The sequence below is a fragment of the Pezoporus wallicus genome, unplaced genomic scaffold (genome assembly GCF_028554395.1).
Source record: "Pezoporus wallicus isolate ANWC-B61680 ecotype Strahan unplaced genomic scaffold, APGP_CSIRO_Pwel_v1 contig_8013, whole genome shotgun sequence".
NCBI classification, from domain to species: Eukaryota; Metazoa; Chordata; class Aves; order Psittaciformes; family Psittacidae; genus Pezoporus; species Pezoporus wallicus.
The window spans coordinates 1,445,911-1,463,202 of record NW_026636761.1 but is presented as its reverse complement, the minus strand read 5'-3'; the positions used below and the strand labels follow the sequence as shown (position 1 = coordinate 1,463,202).

The window sequence follows — 17,292 nt, the reverse complement described above, 5'->3', positions numbered from 1 at the left end:
TGTTTCCTGCAAGCAAATATATATTGATAAACTAAATTAATTCCTTGATTAATCATATCACCTTCTACCAATGAAAAATAGAGCTTTCATCCCTAGAAATCTTTATGTGAAAAAGATAGCTGGCATGTGTGGACACATCCTAGTGGAATGATGGGGCTGGGCAGAGCTGAGGCAGGAGGGTCAGCCAGAAATGAAGGCAGTCGTCTGTGCAGTGGTCTCTGTTTGCATGTGATGCCTCATTTAGAAGATATGTGAGAGAACTGGGAGAGAACTTAGGGGATCCTGTTGTTAGCTGCTGCAAAGTAGGAGCTCTGTCATGCTTGCATTAGGGTTTTGGGGACTGAATGCCAGTTGGAAGGAAGATCAGGGACTAAGTGTCCCATCCATCACTACTGGGCCTCAGGTTCTTGTGTACTTGCTGTCTGGTGAACCTTCACAACAGCTGGTGGAGCTGTGTGTTCCTCAGTTCCTACCCATGGCTGCCAGAAGCACTTGTCCAAGCAGCAGTTGTCTCAAAACCTTTTGTCCCTTTCTTCTAAACCATCTTTGTGCCCCTGGTTTTCAGGTGGCACTGCACAGTGTGAAGGTTGGGACCTGCTGGCCATCTCCTTTGGTAACTGTTCAAAAATGTCTGGTCCCCAGGACTCTCCTGGGGTGGGAAGAGGTCCGATTGCAGCTGGAAGCATGAAGAGATGTGGCAGAGGGCTGATGCTTTGTGTATGCCACTACTGGTCCCAGTGAGTAGGTCTGGCTGAGGGTCAGTGCTTATCCAATAAACTGCCATCCTGTCACTGTCACCTCCTGGCAGTGAAAGACACACTGATACATTCAGCATTCAGTGGGGCACAATGCACTGAGGGAAGGCAGCTGGCAGGAGATGTGGAGTTTGCTCCACAAACTTTACAACCTAAGTTACAATAAGGTGAAATTACCCCTGGTTTGAAGAGTAAAAGCATCTCTGCTATTAGCTCTGTTACTTTGTGCTGAAGGATTATACCAGCTGGATACAGATCTCTCTGCATCCCTCCAGGCTAGCTTACAGTGAAGGACACCTCCTGCAAGGAAGCCCTGAGAGAACAGAAGTTGTCCAGAATGCTAAAATTTAACACTACTTTTTCTCAAAACTTGCTCAACCTTTAGTTTCACTTAGCCAGATAGAAATCCAGATTGGGTCTTATTAAAACATCCTGTGATATATAACTGCTCAGAATTCCCACTACCAGGATGCTCTGTAAGAGTGACACTGAGAAAAAACTCAAGCCCTAAAGCTGATGGGAGAAGACATCAGGTGAGCACTGGGGACAGACAGTGCCTGACCAAATGCTCCCATCCAGATGGGCAGAACTTCCACATCAGTCAATGTAATTTTAATGACCACAAATAATCTACCTGCAACACAGACACTACAGGAGAGGAGCTGCGCTTTGTAGGATTACCCCAGTGTTCTACCTGTAGACCTGGGATTTACAACACTAATGGGTGGTTTATGCCTATTTCAACTTAGGGAATGTAAATGCATCGTGAAAATAAGCAGGATCAACCTAACCCCTGCACTTACGCCTTCACGTACCTGAAATGCCATATACTGATATGCTCTTCTGATTCATATTCATGCATCACCTAAAGATGTATTTACTAGCACACTTTTCTAAGAAGCAGTTTGGAGGGCTGGGGAAGACGTGGGGCTGCCTCCTCGACCCTGAGGGGGTTTGGCCACATCTGCCCACAGCAGCTCTTTGGCGGGACAGGGGACAATACACAGGTAGATGAGGAAACCTCACCCTGATCTCACTTCTAAGCAAAGATCCTGCAATTTCCTATCAGAGCATCCAGGGAAAAGAAAGTACAAGCTGTGGATTTGAAAAGTGAAGCTGCTTTTGGGTTATGATGCAAGCCCTACTTTTTTCTTTGCCTTCCCAATAACATTTCGATTTTAAGAGTTTCACAAGCTAAAACTAAGGAAATCAGGATTGCAAGACTCAAATTTTCTGTGATATTTCGAAAATTTACGTCTTAATTCCAAGCCTGCCGCTGCCGGGCTAGCAAGGGAACTGGAGTTAAAGTACCACTGTACAGTCGCGTCTAAATGTCACCGCTTACTGCGGTGGGAAACCAACGCTCTGAGCGAAGCTGGCTGCCCTCCCCCGGACAACAGGGAAAGCGCAGCCGGTGGAACCGCTCGGTGCCAGCCGCGGGGCTGCAGCCTTCGCCCCTTTCCCTCCGCACTGCCCCAGAGCTGCGATCCCGACCCCAGAGCATCGTGGCGCTCCGCACCGGGCCGGCGGCGTGGCCGTAGGGGGGGGGAGACTGGGACGGGAAAAGGCTGGTCGGGGCACGAAGCCATTCTGCGAGTGCCATCCAGGGGACGAGAGCTGTACTTCAGCTGCGGCTGGAGGGAATGCGGGACTCCAGGGCGGGCGGGGGTAGAGCGGGACCTTCCGTGGGTGTCGGTTTGACAGCTTTCCAAGTCCCGCCCAGAGCTCAGCCTATCCACGGGACTGGAGTACAGTGGGATTGGTAAGGTGAGAAGTGTCAGGGGTTTGTGAAAGGACCGTCACCTCCACAGCCGGTCTATAAATCCCAATATAGGGGGCAGGGTTTTTGTCCCACCCCAGAACCCCTCCGCTGGGGGGGTGACAGCGTGGTTTGAAAACCCGGTCTCCAGCCGGGGCTTACCGGGTGCTTAACGAGGATCAACCACGGAGCTGCTCGAGGAGCAGCGCGATTTTTCCCTCCTCGCCATGTAAATTAATAGGGGGGAAACCTCTGTTTTCAGCTGCTGTCACTCCCCACGTGCTTTAGCAGGCAATTTTTGCCCTGTTCGCCTGCGGTGCAAGGGGCTGCCGCGGGACCGGGACCCCTCCCCATCCTCCGGGGCCCCGTCCGCCGCTACGGGCGAGGTGTGGGTAGTACCCGGGCATAGAGCGGGACCGGCGGGGAGGGACCGTGTGTCTCACCTTGATGATGAGCGGGTTGCACAACATGCTGTCCCGGGCCACCCCCAGCCGCTCGCTCTCGCTGCCGGGCTCCACCTCAGACAGGGTCAGCGGTCTCCGCGGGGCCGCCCCCTTGCCGCCCGCCATGTCGCTGCCGGGATCACCCCGCACCGTGGTGGGGGGGGGCCGGGGCTGAAGCAGGCGGCGTGGCCGTGGATGTGGCAGCGGAGCAGGGAGAGCTCAGCAGCGGATCTCCGGCTCCAGCCCCACAGCGCTGAAGGGGGGGGTAATGGCGGTGCCCCGTCTCCTAGCAACCACGGTCCCACGCCGCTGGTCCGTCACTTTGCTAGGTCCGTCTGGGAACGCTTCCTCTGTTGTGGCGGGAAGGCGGGGAGGGTGGAACGGAAAGGCCGGCAGCAGGGTGCAGTGGGAGCAGTGTTAAGGTGGGATTACCGGCGGCGCTGGCGGCCTTGAGGTGTCTCGTTCTCGTTATGTGGCGGGCGGAGGCGGGGAGGGCCTGCACCGGCGCGGGAGCGTGTTAGGGCTCCTGGGGGGCTGCGGTTCGCCCGCCTTGGTGCCACACACAGGCCTGTGGTGGTTGTTCCGGGTGCCTCCCTCGCCCTCGGGAGTGCCGGGTAAGAGGCGGAGGGGAGCGGCCGGTGCGCGGGGGCTGCCGCGGGGCGCTGACCCACAGCCCGCCCTTAGGCCTGCTGCGGCCTCTGTGTGTGCGTACTGGTGCTGGTTACAGGCGCTGTGGGAGCTGGCGGGTCCTGGTTGGGTTTGGGCCTGGGCCTGTCGGCACGTGGGTGAAGCCAGTCAGACGCTTCTAACTAGGGCAGTTGGTTTTAATGCTGATTAGTTTAATATTTCCTGGTTATTTTTAGTTTGCTGTTTTGGTGCAGGAAGCAGAGGGATAGGACAAGAGGAAATGTCTTTAAACTAAGCCAGGGGAGGTTTAGATGGAGATTAGGAACGATTCCAAATCTCAGGCATTGGAACAGGCTGTCCAGGGCCGTGGTGGAGCCCGGTCCCTGGAAGTATTCACAAACTGTAGAAGATGCCTTCAGTACCATGGGTTGGTGGTGGGGTAAAGGTTGGACTTGCTGATCTTAAAGAGTTTTCCAATTTAGTTGATTCTATGGATATAGTAGTCTGTTGTTGTTTAGTTATTCAGAATCAACTTACTGAAATATTTCTTTGTTATAGGAAGGCAATTTCAAAGCAGAACACAGCTGTGATGCACATCTGTTTGATGAAGAAGGCATCACAATTTGATAGTCCCACTGCAAAATTAGCTGCATTGAAAAGTAAGTATCTTCATTGTATGCTTCTAAGATAATGTCGAATTGTTCTGTAGTATTTTAATGTTGGGGGGGAGGGGGCCTCTTTTGTTCACATATTGTTTTTTCCTGTTTGTTTTTTACCTGTGTAACGATGCATTAATTGTAATACTTGAGTAAACCCCGTATCTTTTATTTAAGGTAAGAAAAAAGATGACAGCAAGTGCAGATGATTTTCAAGTTCAGGATCTTCTGAAGAAGAAGAAGAAAAAGAAAAAATACAAAGAACATAAGGAACATGAAAATGATGAAAGAGAAAGCGTACAGGATGCAGAGCTTTGCTCTGCTTCTCTACTTTTGCTTGAAGATCAAGCAGCACAGAGTGGTGAAGGCTTTAAAAAGGAGAAAAGAAAAAAGAAGCAGGAGAAGCAGCAGTCTTTGTTAGGTAATTCTTGTGTGGAACTGGAAAGTGACATTAGTAATGAAACTGGAGTGGATGCTTCCCAAAAGAAAAAGAAGAAAAAGAAGTGGAAGCATAATGATAATACGGATGAGGAAAGTAACGCTGTATCTTGTATCACAGTAAATCAGAGTTGCTCTGATATTTGTCAGGAGATTAACACTGATTACGTTTATTTAAAGCTACCTGTGAAGAACAAAAGAAAAGAGAAATTACCTGAAGAGGATGAGGTGGGTGAGCTGCCTGAATCCATTTATTTAGAACCACCTGTAAAGAAGAAGAAAAGAAAAGAGAAATTACCTAAAGAGGATGAGGTAGGTGACCTGCCTGAATCCACTTATTTAGAACCACCTGTAAAGGTGAAGAAAAAAAAAGAGAAATTACCTAAAGAGGATGAGGTAGGTGAGCTGCCTGAATCCACATGTTTAGAACCACCTGTAAAGATGAAGAAAAGAAAAGAGAAATTATCTGAAGAGGATGAGGTAGGTGAGCTGCCTGAATCCACTTATTTAGAACAACCTGTAAAAGTGAAGAAAAAGAAAGAGAAATTACCTAAAGAGGATGAGGTGGGTGAGCTGCCTGAATCCACTTGTTTAGAACCACCTGTAAAGAAGAAGAAAAGAAAAGAGAAATTACCTAAAGAGGATGTGGTAGGTGAGCTGCCTGAATCCACTTGTTTAGAACCACCTGTAAAGATGAAGAAAAGAAAAGAGAAATTGCCTATAGAGGATGTGGTAGGTGAGCTGCCTGAATCCACTTATTTAGAACCACCTGTAAGGGAGAAGAAAGGAGAAGAGAAATTACCTAAAAAGGATGAGTTACGTGAGCTCACTGAATCCACTTATTTAGAACCACCTGTAAAGAAGAAGAAAAGAAAAGAGAAATTACCTAAAGAGGATGTGGTAGGTGAGCTGCCTGAGTCCACTTATTTAGAACCACCTGTAAAGGAGAAGAAAGGAAAAGAGAAATTACCTAAAGAGAATGAGTTAGGTGAGCTGCCTGAATCCACTTATTTAGAAGCACCTGTAAAGAAGAAGAAAAGAAAAGAGAAATTACCTGAAGAGGATGATATAGGTGAGCTGCCTGAATCCACTTATTTAGAACCACCTGTAAAGGAGAAGAAAGGAGAAGAGAAACTACCTAAAGAGGATGAGTTAGGTGAGCTGCCTGAATCCAGTTATTTAGAACCATCTGTAAAGAAGAAGAAAAGAAAAGAGAAGTTACCTAAAGAGGATGAGGTAGGTGAGCTGCCTGAATCCAGTTATTTAGAACCATCTGTAAAGAAGAAGAAAAGAAAAGAGAAGTTACCTAAAGAGGATGAGGTAGGTGAGCTGCCTGAATCCACTTATTTAGAACCACCTGTAAAGGAGAAGAAAGGAGAAGAGAAATTACCTAAAGAGGATGAGGTAGGTGAGCTGCCTGAATCCACTTATTTAGAGCCACCTGTAAAGATGAAGAAAAGAAAAGAGAAATTACCTAAAGAGGATGAGGTAGGTGAGCTGCCTGAATCCACTTATTTAGAGCCACCTGTAAAGATGAAGAAAAGAAAAGAGAAATTACCTAAAGAGGATGAGGTAGGTGAGCTGCCTGAATCCACTTATTTAGAGCCACCTGTAAAGATGAAGAAAAGAAAAGAGAAATTACCTAAAAAGGATGAGTTAGGTGACCTGCCCGAATGCATTTATTTAGAACCACCTGTAAAGAAGAAGAAAAGAAAAGAGAAATTACCTAAAGAGGATGTGGTAGGTGAGCTGCCTGAATCCACTTGTTTAGAATCACCTGTAAAGATGAAGAAAAGAAAAGAGAAATTACCTAAAGAGGATGAGGTAGGTGAGCTGCCTGAATTCACTTGTTTAGAACCACCTGTAAAGATGAAGAAAAGAAAAGAGAAATTACCTAAAGAGGATGTGGTAGGTGAGCTGCCTGAATCCACTTGTTTAGAACCACCTGTAAAGATGAAGAAAAGAAAAGAGAAATTACCTAAAAAGGATGAGTTAGGTGAGCTGCCTGAATCCACTTATTTACAACCACCTGTAAAGGAGAAGAAAAGAAAAGAGAAATTGCCTAAAAAGGATGAGTTAGGTGACCTGCCTGAATCCACTTATTTAGAACCACCTGTAAAGGAGAAGAAAGGAGAAGAGAAATTACCTGAAGAGGATGAGGTAGGTGAGCTGCCTGAATCCACTTATTTAGAACCACCTGTAAAGGAGGAGAAAGAAGAGAAATTACCTAAAGAGGATGAGGTAGGTGAGCTGCCTGAATTCACTTGTTTAGAACCACTTGTAAAGATGAAGAAAAGAAAAGAGAAATTACCTAAAAAGGATGAGTTAGGTGAGCTGCCTGAATCCACTTGTTTAGAACCACCTGTAAAGATGAAGAAAAGAAAAGAGAAATTACCTAAAAAGGATGAGTTAGGTGACCTGCCTAAATCCACTTATTTAGAACCACCTGTAAAGGAGAAGAAAGGAGAAGAGAAATTACCTGAAGAGGATGAGGTGGGTGAGCTGCCTGAATCCACTTGTTTAGAACCACCTGTAAAGGAGAAGAAAGGAGAAGAGAAATTACCTGAAGAGGATGAGGTGGGTGAGCTGCCTGAATCCACTTGTTTAGAACCACCTGTAAAGGAGAAGAAAGGAGAAGAGAAATTACCTGAAGAGGATGATGTAGGTGAGCTGCCTGAATCCACTTGTTTAGAACCACCTGTAAAGGAGAAGAAAGGAGAAGAGAAATTACCTGAAGAGGATGATGTAGGTGAGCTGCCTGAATCCACTTATTTAGAACCACCTGTAAAGGAGAAGAAAGGAGAAGAGAAATTACCTGAAGAGGATGAGGTGGGTGAGCTGCTTGAATCCATTTGTTTAGAATCACCTGTAAAGGAGAAGAAAGGAGAAGAGAAATTACCTGAAGAGGATGAGTTAGGTGAGCTGCTTGAATCCATTTGTTTAGAACCACCTGTAAAGGAGAAGAAAGGAGAAGAGAAATTACCTGAAGCGGATGCAGTAGGTGAGCTGCCTGACTGCATTTATTTAGAACCATCTGTAAAGGAAGTGACATTATCTGTAGAGGATGAGGTACATGAGCTTCCTACCTCAGAAACACATGACAGAAATGGCAGTGAAGGATCACCAAGCAAGGAGAATATATGCAGCATTATCCTAGTTATACAAGAAGAAGCAGATGTAACTGTTGACCAGTCACTGTTGTCACCTGCAGAGCAAAACAGGCAAGGGAAAGGCACAGAGCTGCCATTAGCTACAGAAGCGGATGGTGTGGCATTGTCCCAGCAATGCCATGATGACGGTGACTGTGATGCTTCTCCTGCCAGGAGAGAAGATTCTATGGTTGTACCTGCTAATTTGTCTAAGGTGACTAAAGCAGCTAATCGGCCTTCTAAATATCGTTCAGTGCGCTCTAAGAAGAGAAAAAGCAAAGCTTATATCACAGATGAAGGCTCTTCAGATTCTGATGTAACGTATGTAGACTTTGTTTGTGTTTGGATTTTTACAGCCCTTCTCCCGCATGTTTCTGTCACATTATTTTGGTCCCAGATTTTTCTTCAGTCTGTTCTGTATGAGTTTTTAAAAATGGCTCCAAAACCCTTTACAATATATTGTGATGTTACAGAGACCTACTTTAAGAGCTTTGTTATAACTGCGATGGTAGATTTAGATTAGCTATATGGACCCTTCTGTGAGGGTGGTGAGGCATTAAAACAGGTTGCCCAGAGAAGCTGTGGCTGCCCCATGCCTGTCAGTGTTCAAGGCCAGGTTGGACAGGGCTTGGAGCAACCTGCCCTAGTGGAAGGTGTCCCTGCCTGTGGCAGGAGGTTGGAGTTGGATGAGTTTTAAAGTCCCTTCCAACCCGAACCACAAACAAGCTCTTGGTGCTTTTGCAGTGTTGTAGAACCCACAGACGACTAGTAAGAGACAGATAAAAAAGTTCTGTGTTGCCAGTGGTAGCAAGAAAGACTGTTTCTTCTGCATGTTCATATGTGAGAGTTTCGTGGGAAAGGTGCAATTTTCAAAGCTTCAAGCTTTTTGAGTATTGTAACGGTAGAAATCTGATAATAAATAACATCTGTGTTGAAAGATGGGAATACAAAGGGGATGTGTGAAGTATTTCTTCTTTAATGAATATGTTCATTCTTTAATGAATATGTTAATTCTTTTAATGGTTTTGAGGTCTAGTGCTGTATTTTATGTTCTTTTTTTCTTTATATCAGGGCACCAGAACCATTGGCATTAAATAGAAGGGAGGACCAGAATAGTTCCTTTAGTAGAACAGTAACCACAGATGATGGCAATCTGGATGATGATGATGATGATGACCTGGACTCTACCATATCTTTCATGGATTTGGATACCGCAAAACGGGAACTGGAAGAGTTTATTCCTCATGTGAGGAATATGTCAGACAGTTCAGTCATGAAGATGGCTGGAAGCGACCTAGTGAGGTTTAAAGAGTTTAAAAAACAAGGTGAGCTCTCCAAAATCTTGTAGCAATGAGGAAGGACTGTGGAGCTGTGCTAATGCTTTGACAGAGGGAACATAGTTTTTGTACCATGTCTGTCACATCCATGGAGTCTGGTTCACTTTATTGTAGTAGACACCTTTTCCACTTCTCTGCTTGGTAGCTTCAACTTCCTCATTACTGAATTACAGTCTGAAGTAAATGTGTAAATTCCCTGCTTCCAGCTCTTGTTTGGTCTCTTTCATTTTTTTCTTTCACCTTTTGAGTTAATTGATATTTTGTCATATTTGTTAAACCCTGAAATGTACAAGAGATGGCACTTGAAGTTTTCTTTTTTATTTAATAAAACTTTCTGTACATTTTAGGTATTGCTGTCAAGTTTGGCAGATTTTCCGAGAAGGAGAATAATCAAATCCGGAAAAATATTGGAGAGTTCTTAGAAATGACTGGGATAGATAGTGCTGAGAAAGTCCTGTTTACCTCGAGGTATCCAGAAGAGAGAAGAACCATCAATCGCATAAAAGCAAAACATCAATTTTTTGAAAAAATTGGTAAGTATTTAAGTTCCTTGTTCAAATGGCTGAATGTTAAAATTTCGCAACCTGGTGATAGCACAGTGTATTTTCTATATAGCAAAGCACTAATGTTGCCAAATTAGGCAAAAAAGGAGCATGCTGCTGAGATTGCTGTATAGATTATCAACTACACATACTGTTCTTGCTGTCTTTTCTTGGTTTTGCAGAGTTTAGAGATGAAAATACCATCATGACCAGCAGCGCTTACAGACTTCCAGATTTGCCTTTGGGCTTTGTGGCTTAAAGTGCATTATTTGCTAGGCTGTAATTAAGCATAGTGACTTACTAATGGCAGGTTTGATTGAGTGCTATGTTTGACTCTTGACTGTTCTTAGAGCACATAAATAGATGGCAGGTTTAGGATGGAGTGAGTGATGGCAGAAACAGAAAGAAATTATGTCTCTCTAATGGGAGTTGGCTAAATTTTAATTGCATTTGGATCAAATGTATAGCCAGTCCATACAATTTATACCTAGGTTTGTGCTTGAGAGTTTAAAAGTTCAGTTTTCAATATTCACATACAGGTGCACAGGCATGTAGACAATTATTTACCAGCACTCAGCATTCAGAATCTTGCCACGGTCGTAACAGTTACATCTTTGAAACTCCTCAGGAGATTCTATTCAGACCATTCCTTCCCTGTGTAGTTACTGGAGTGTTGTACAGTACATTCTCTTGACTGGAGAGAATCTGTCATTGATAGCATGGTCACAAAAATGTATGTTGTTGGGGTTTTGTTTAGTTTTGGCTTTTTTTGAAAGTGGCCTCACCTCTGTGAGTAATGTTACTTAAATGAATCATTTTACCTTCTAGCTGAGGGCATACCACGACCCTGGGCACTGGTATACTACCGAGCAAGGAAGATCTTTGACCCACATAATTATAAAGGGAGGTGAGTAACTTGAAAGCATTTCTGAACACTAATATCAGTCTCTGAGGTTTATTTGACCACAGAAAATGGGTATAAATGAAGATCATCTCTGATTTGTGCCAGTTGCTGCATCTTAATTGACAGTTCATTTTTCTGCCTAGTCCTTATTAATTCTTCTGTTCTAAAGTGTGACATGAAAGGGTAGTGATTAAACATCTGTAACGATTACAGCTCTTTTAAGATATTGGAATGGTTTGAATTTGCAGCTGAAGCTTTGCTAATTTCCTCAACCAGGTACACTAATGAAGAAAAAGAAAAATTGAAGCAGTATCATGCTCTGCATGGCAATAATTGGAAGAAGATTTCTCAAATGATGTCCCGTTCTAACCTCTCACTTGCTATGAAATACTCTGAACTCAAGTCAGGTATGTAATTTTAGGAAAAGCAATTCATTATGTGTATTGCAACTTCAGAAGTTATTTTAACTGTAGGTTGTATGTGTCCTAAACTTTAGGAAAAAAAATCCCTGGAATGGATTTTTTATTTTCTTTTTTAAATTAATTTGTGGTGGTTGTTCTTTTTTCTAAACCACTTACTGTATTTGCATATGGAAGGGATAAGAACAGTCTGATGGAAAAGAGAAAAGAAATGCAACAAATGCAACTCTGTATTAAATGGAACTGATGTCTAAATAGACGCTTTTGGCGGCAGGGTGGGAAGAATTTGGCAACCGGATTTGGTGATTAGGCTGAGCTCTTCTTTCCGATTTGGTGTGTAGAGGTTTCTAGGAAGTGTGTTAAGAAGCTGGTCCTGTAAATAAGAACAGACATGATCTAATGTGGGGTATCCCTGCCCGTGGCAAGGGCTTTGGAAGTAGATGATCTTAAGGTCCTTTCCAACCCAAATCATTCTAGGATTCTATAAAAGTGCTCTTTTGCCTTTTTTCACTAGTCATTTATGATAAATTATGCCTTAACCTTATTTTTCAATTTTAGCTACTAATTATGGCCCTTGGTCAGCGGAAGAGATCCAGAAGTTGATGTGTGCAGTGGAGGAGGTGATTAGGAAAAGAATAGGAGTGGAAGATGGAAATCCAGATAGAGAGATCGTAGTTGACCGTGAGAAACTGTACCAGAAATTACCATGGTCTGAAATTGAAACTAAAGTGGGAACACGATATTGGAGACAATGTAAACAGAAATGGTAAGTTTTTATACTGAATTGAGATAGTAAAATGTGTTCTGGAGAGTATTTAACTCTTCTGCCAAACTGTGTGTACCATGATGATTGTTCGGTAAGATAGGAAATAAATAGGTGGTAGGTTACAGAAGAGGCATCATAAATATGTCTGAGACAGATAACTTCATTAGCTGTGGTGAGTTTTGTTCTTGCTGTGACAGTAAGCCTAATTTCTGCCACTTTGTGGCAGCAGTAGCATCTTGAAGACACTTCCTTTTGGTGCTTGGAATTTCTTGAAATAAGAACTTTTTTTTTCTATGTTTTCATAGGCTTACAATTTTAAAAAACAAGTTGAACAGAGGACGGCAGTTATGTAGGGGGACCAAAGGATTACAAGCCAAAATCAATCTTATTAAAAGGTATAGTTCAGAAGTACTGGAATGTTTTTGTGTTTCTTACTGTTCTGGTTTGTGTTTATGAAGGCTTGCAGGGTGAGAATGGCGTGTCTGCAGTTTCATACAGGTTTCACAACTGCTGTTCTTTAGAACAAAATGTCCTGTGACTTCTGACTGGGGAATTGTGAGTCTGTTACTGAATTATTTCTTGAATTCTGCCTACAGACTGCTTCTGTATTATATTCCCAGGTTGCATGAACTGAACGTGGAGGATCCTAGTGAAGTAAAGTGGGAAGAATTTAGTGATATTATCGGGTAAACCTTCTTTTATTTCTTTGTTTATCCTCTTTGTGTGGATACAAAGTGTTGTTAAAGCAGACTATCTTAAAAGTTCTACAAAGGAATCAAACTTTTTAGACCTCTGCAACTATAGAAAACATCATTTAGCTTGGTAACATACAATACACATATATCCTTGCATAGCACTGGGCAATAAACCGTGCCTATATGGTCTGGAAACCACTGGTAACCACTTCAGGCAACCCTTATTGTATTCCCAGCATATCTGTACTTAAAACTGTAATACAGTCTATGCTAAAGTCTTTGATAAAAGATTTTTCCAGGTGTTCATCCCTACATATTGGAAAAAGGGGTAATTATAGGAATGTGTGTAATACAATGTAATAGTTTTCTTCCAAACACAGTAAGTGTGGAATATGAAACTACCAGTGCTGTGAATGCTGTATACTTGCTGTACAGTGCTTTTGATGTTTTCCACATACTTTCAGTTTCGTTTACTCTCTCACTAAACATGTAATACGTATGTGTGATGGCATGGTTTAGGTTTTTACCTTCAAGGGGAATTGCTGTCTTGAAAAACTGTTTTAATTAGGATTTGAAATCTGTCCTTTCTACCTAAAGCTAAGATACTGTTTGACTGGCATCACTCTCATGAATGGGTAACTCAGTAGCAACAAAACTTCATAATAATTCCTTGCACCACTAATTCATTGAACTCTTCTTTTTTCAGAGATGTCCCTAAAGAGTACATTCAAGAAAAATTTTATAAGCTAAAAGTTTCCTTTGTCCCTTTATGGCGAAGAAAGACTTTTTCCGGTCAGTATCCCAGCTGTTTGTGTATACTCCTTAACGTTTTCACTTGAATCTAAGAGGATACGTATTCTATCTGAATTATGTCTTAGTTAGCTTCCCCCAAGTAAATTGGCTGATATCTCAGGCTTTGTACTTATTTTACTGAATGCCCTTCTTTAATAACAGTTTACTTTCAATGACATCTTCATGCAGTGATTATGAACCTCTTTTTTTTTTTTAATCCCTTGGCTTTAAATGTTTTGTGACTGCTTTTTTAGTTTCTTGTGTGTCTGTGTTGGAGCAGTGTATTTTTTTTTGTTGTTGTTGTTGTTTGCATTTAACACTGACAGAATAATTTCTGTGGGATCCTGCTTCCTGATGGCATCCATTTCCCCTATAGATACAATTTACTTTACTTTTCTCTCTGTTTTTCTCCCCCAAAGAAATTATTGATTACCTTTATGAAAAGAAACTTCCAGAATTTGAAAAAAGGCTTGAAAAAGATAAGGAGAAAAACCCTAGTTCTGACATCTCAGAACCTGTGCAACAGAAGAAGGAGCTCCTATTCAGTGACATTTTTGACACCAGTGAAGACAGCGATTGACTGCCCTAAAGACAGTACCTAGTGTCCACATTGAACTATAAAATGGATGTGGTTGAAAGTGGGCACAGACTAACAACTGCAGGTACACAGGGCATCTAGTGATGGAGAAAGTAAAGATACATATGTCTGATTCTCTTGTTTCATATTGAAGGCAGGTAAATACAGTTTAAGCATTCAACTTTCTGAATGTCTCAAAACCGGTATTTTTCCACTACTTTGTTTTCTGTGGAGTTGAAAGCTGCTCTTTAGCCTTTATGCATAAGCTTGGTTTTCAGAACTTTAATATGTTTTAAGTAATTTTTTAAAATATCAGTGACTTGGGAAAGGACTTTTAGTTTGCTTTAAAATCTCTGTAATAAACATCTTAATTGTCTGTTTTAATGGAAAAAGCACGACTTTGTGTTGTTTTGGGGTTGTTTTTTTAACAGGTGTCTTGTTCTTAAAAGCAACTGATTTTTATTTTTGATGTAGACTGACACTGTTATCAGCCTTATAGAGAAAATGGATTTTTGTCCATTGCTATTCATAAATGATAATCTCATTTCATGCAAAGCAGAACAATGCATTTAAAATGGTTTTGTTAATACTTGGAATACAGAGACAAAATAGTGTGTGTGTGTATATAGATTTATACTTCTATTGTGCCAAGGAGAGCTTCTACATTGTAATAAGAAAATTGAGGGGTAAGATGAGGTTGTATTTATGGCTTTCTACGATACATCTGTCTGCCTAGAATGTGTACATTGACTGAGTGAATGTAAAATAACAACCCAAAAGTCTTCCTGTTCCTGTAAAGCATTTGTCCGGTTTGCTTATATTTCCTGTATGCTGTATTAAAAAGTAAGTCAGGAGAACTTGGTCTCTGGCATACTGCTTTTTGATGGTCATTTGGATAAGTGAGAATTTTCTTCTTTAGTAATTATCATTGATTTATAGCAAAGGATGTCAATTGAGAGCTTCCCATGTTTAACTGTGTCTGCCTTTAGTCTCTCTGAAGATACAAACCAGTGTGATTCTTGTGAGACAGGCAGAACACCCCAGGAGGTCAGCCACTGGTGGAAGGGTAAGTTTTCCAGACAGGAAATGAAATGGGGCTGGCAGGATGGGAGGAAAGAAACATATACCAGCTCCCTTGAATTTAGGTCTGTTGCCTTACAGGTTTAAAGGTTAAAAGCTGAAGAACTAAGAGTCTGTATTTTTCAAGATGCTTCTTTTCTTGGAAGATGGAGATCCTCTGAATCTTCTTCCATGATTACAGAGTTTGTAGAGTAGATCTCATGGAAATAAACTTCTAGCTGCATAACAAGATTTATTTTATCCTTTGCTTTAAAGGGAGACTTGTGGGTGAGTGGAATGCACCTCACTCAAAGAGAGAAGCAGCAATATGTTTTATTGAGGTCAAGTAATAATTTGACAAGAGTTCAATAAATTTGATGGAATTTTACACAGTTTAACAGCAGATCAGTCAGTTTAATGGCAAGGTTTACTTCATTACTTCATGGAAGAAACATATAAAGGAAAATACAGTCAATTTAGAATGATTCACAGACTGGAGATGCAAAGGGTAAGGAAGACCTTTCCACTTCATGAGGTTCAGAGTGGACCCCTTTGCTTTCTAAACTCCTGATGGTGCTTATGTGCGGCTGGGCCCAATATTAGTCTTGGACCACAGTTTATGTTTAATAGAATTATCTATACAATTTTAATAATTATTAGTGATATGGATTATTAATGTTTTATTAGCATTAATTCAGCATGCTCTCAGCCACTTAGTGAGGATCTGATGTAAGGGATCTGTCTGTCTTAGGGAAGGAAGGATCTCAGTAAGGCATGCAGTCCAGCTCTAATTCAGGGAGAGCTTGAATAGGGCTCATCCTGATGATAATATTTCTACGGTAAAGTAGCTACCTGTTAGAAGTATCAAGTTAAATGTCTGTTTTAGCTCTGGTATCTTGTTATCTTGTGGTTTAGGGGCTTCAGCACCACCTCCTGAAATGTATTTCTGATGCACCTTCAAGTCCTTGTATGGGAGTCAGGGGTGTCTCCCTTTGCCATCGTGTTAAAAAGCAAGAGGGAGGCTGTTGTTGAATGTAGATATTTGAATTTTAGTGAAAACAGAGCAAACGGCATGCAGGGGTTTAAAAAAAAAACACAAATGGGCTAATGACAAGGGAAATACCACATCAGGGTGCATTCAAGTCTAAAAAGCACTGTGTGTCCCCTAAACACTCAGGTGGTGCCAGCAGATGTGTTGCTTCAAGCATTTCCTTGACCTGAATGGTGTTACAGAGGAAATAAAGCCTCAGCTGTGTGGCATTATCAAAGCCAGAGCCAGCCGGGTTCCAAGAGTTGTGGTTGCAGCAGAGAAGCACTTCAAAGTCATGGAGTGTTCATGGTGCCTTCACCCGTTTCTTTTGTGAAGTCTGGAACGAGAAGTTGAGGGAAGGCAGCAGATCTGTATCCCTGGAGCACCTCAGGGACAGCATCGCGCTGGTGGGGCGGGGATACAACCCCTTGAGCCAAGAGCCTTCATGGCCCTTCCTGCCCGTTTCTGTTCCCGGATGGCAGGCACAGCTGCGCTTGGCCGTGGCTTCCATTGCCTCAGAGGCCCCGAGGAAGCTTCTCTGGGGGGGTTATCACTTCAGAGCGTTGCAGAAAGCCCCCTGCTTGGCTCGATTGTGGAGCTGGAGCGGGATCTTAGTGCTCCAGCAACCCGCTCCTTAGGGCGCTAACGCGTTACCGCCGCACGGCAGCTCCCCTCCCGCCAGCCCGTGCCTCAGTTTCCCTCCTCACCGTCCCTTTAAGGCCCCGCCCGCCTGTGGAGCCCACTTCCGGCGGCGTCCCGGAAGCGCGGTGTGTGTGTGTACGGGGAGGGGGCACCGCGGCCGGGAGCAGGCGGGCAGGGGCGAGGAGCGCGGGGTTGCGTGAGGTGAGGAGAGGAGAGGAGGGGAGAGGAGAGGAGAGGAGAGGAGGGGAGGGGAGGGGAGGGGAGGGGAGGGGAGGGGAGGGGAGGGGAGGGCCGGACGGCGCTGCCGCTGCCCCGGGGGACCCCGCGCTCCCCTCACGCCGCCTCAGAGTCAGGCGCGGGCCCGCTCGGCGGGTAAGCGGCGGTGCCTTTCCCGGCTGCAACGAGCTCCGGCGGAGGAGCGGTGGGTGGGCGCTGGTGGCGGGGGGAAACTGGGGAGCGCCGCTTCGCTCTCTCCTCGGGCAGGTGCCGGTGGTTGCTGCTCGCCCCTAGGCAGGCTTGGCCCTCGCTACCGAAGCGGTTTCTTCGCTTAACGTGCGCGGATGAAGTTTCCCACCTTTTGTTAGGAAAAGGCGGGTGCGTGATCTGCTGCCCGCCTTCGGCGTCCGGAGGGGATTCAGGTGCAGATCAATTGGCTCTTCAGTGGATGGCACGTTAATCTGAGTGCCAAAGCCATTCTTAGTT

The 17,292-nt window shown here is 43.7% G+C and overlaps 2 protein-coding genes and 1 long non-coding RNA gene across 3 annotated transcripts in view; 1 reads left to right on the top strand and 2 right to left on the bottom strand.

Moving 5' to 3' along the window:
• The window catches only part of CFAP77 (cilia and flagella associated protein 77), a 59,646-nt gene extending 56,525 nt beyond the window's left edge, over positions 1 to 3,121 (bottom strand). The window contains exon 1 of the mRNA XM_057401592.1: positions 2,958 to 3,121. Coding sequence (XP_057257575.1) covers positions 2,958 to 3,083 — 126 coding nt within the window. The 5' untranslated portion in view covers positions 3,084 to 3,121. The remainder of the gene's footprint in view (positions 1 to 2,957) is intronic.
• A 1,031-nt stretch (positions 3,122 to 4,152) lies between these two features.
• On the top strand, positions 4,153 to 13,862 carry TTF1 (transcription termination factor 1). Its single transcript, XM_057401590.1, has 13 exons — positions 4,153 to 4,243; positions 4,418 to 4,994; positions 5,583 to 6,338; positions 7,740 to 8,148; positions 8,899 to 9,152; positions 9,512 to 9,697; positions 10,535 to 10,613; positions 10,887 to 11,017; positions 11,588 to 11,795; positions 12,101 to 12,190; positions 12,416 to 12,481; positions 13,197 to 13,282; positions 13,702 to 13,862. The coding sequence occupies exons 2-13, from the start codon at positions 4,430 to 4,432 to the stop codon at positions 13,860 to 13,862; spliced, it is 2,991 nt and encodes a 996-aa protein (XP_057257573.1). The 5' UTR covers positions 4,153 to 4,243; positions 4,418 to 4,429.
• LOC130595140 (uncharacterized) lies at positions 5,667 to 7,325 on the bottom strand. The gene is made up of 4 exons (XR_008971234.1): positions 7,158 to 7,325; positions 6,489 to 6,572; positions 6,344 to 6,404; positions 5,667 to 5,755 (listed from the first exon to the last, which is right to left on the bottom strand). It is a non-coding gene; the product is annotated as an uncharacterized LOC130595140 (long non-coding RNA).
• Positions 13,863 to 17,292: the final 3,430 nt, after the last annotated feature.

Excerpts from the sequence above, each read along its gene's own strand:
- TTF1 (XM_057401590.1), top strand. The coding sequence starts at position 4,430 with ATGACAGCAAGTGCAGATGATTTTCAAGTTCAGGATCTTCTGAAGAAG. Across the intron at positions 9,698-10,534 it reads TCAATTTTTTGAAAAAATTG|CTGAGGGCATACCACGACCC; the intron begins GTAAGTATTTAA and ends TTTACCTTCTAG. Across the intron at positions 11,796-12,100 it reads AGACAATGTAAACAGAAATG|GCTTACAATTTTAAAAAACA; the intron begins GTAAGTTTTTAT and ends ATGTTTTCATAG.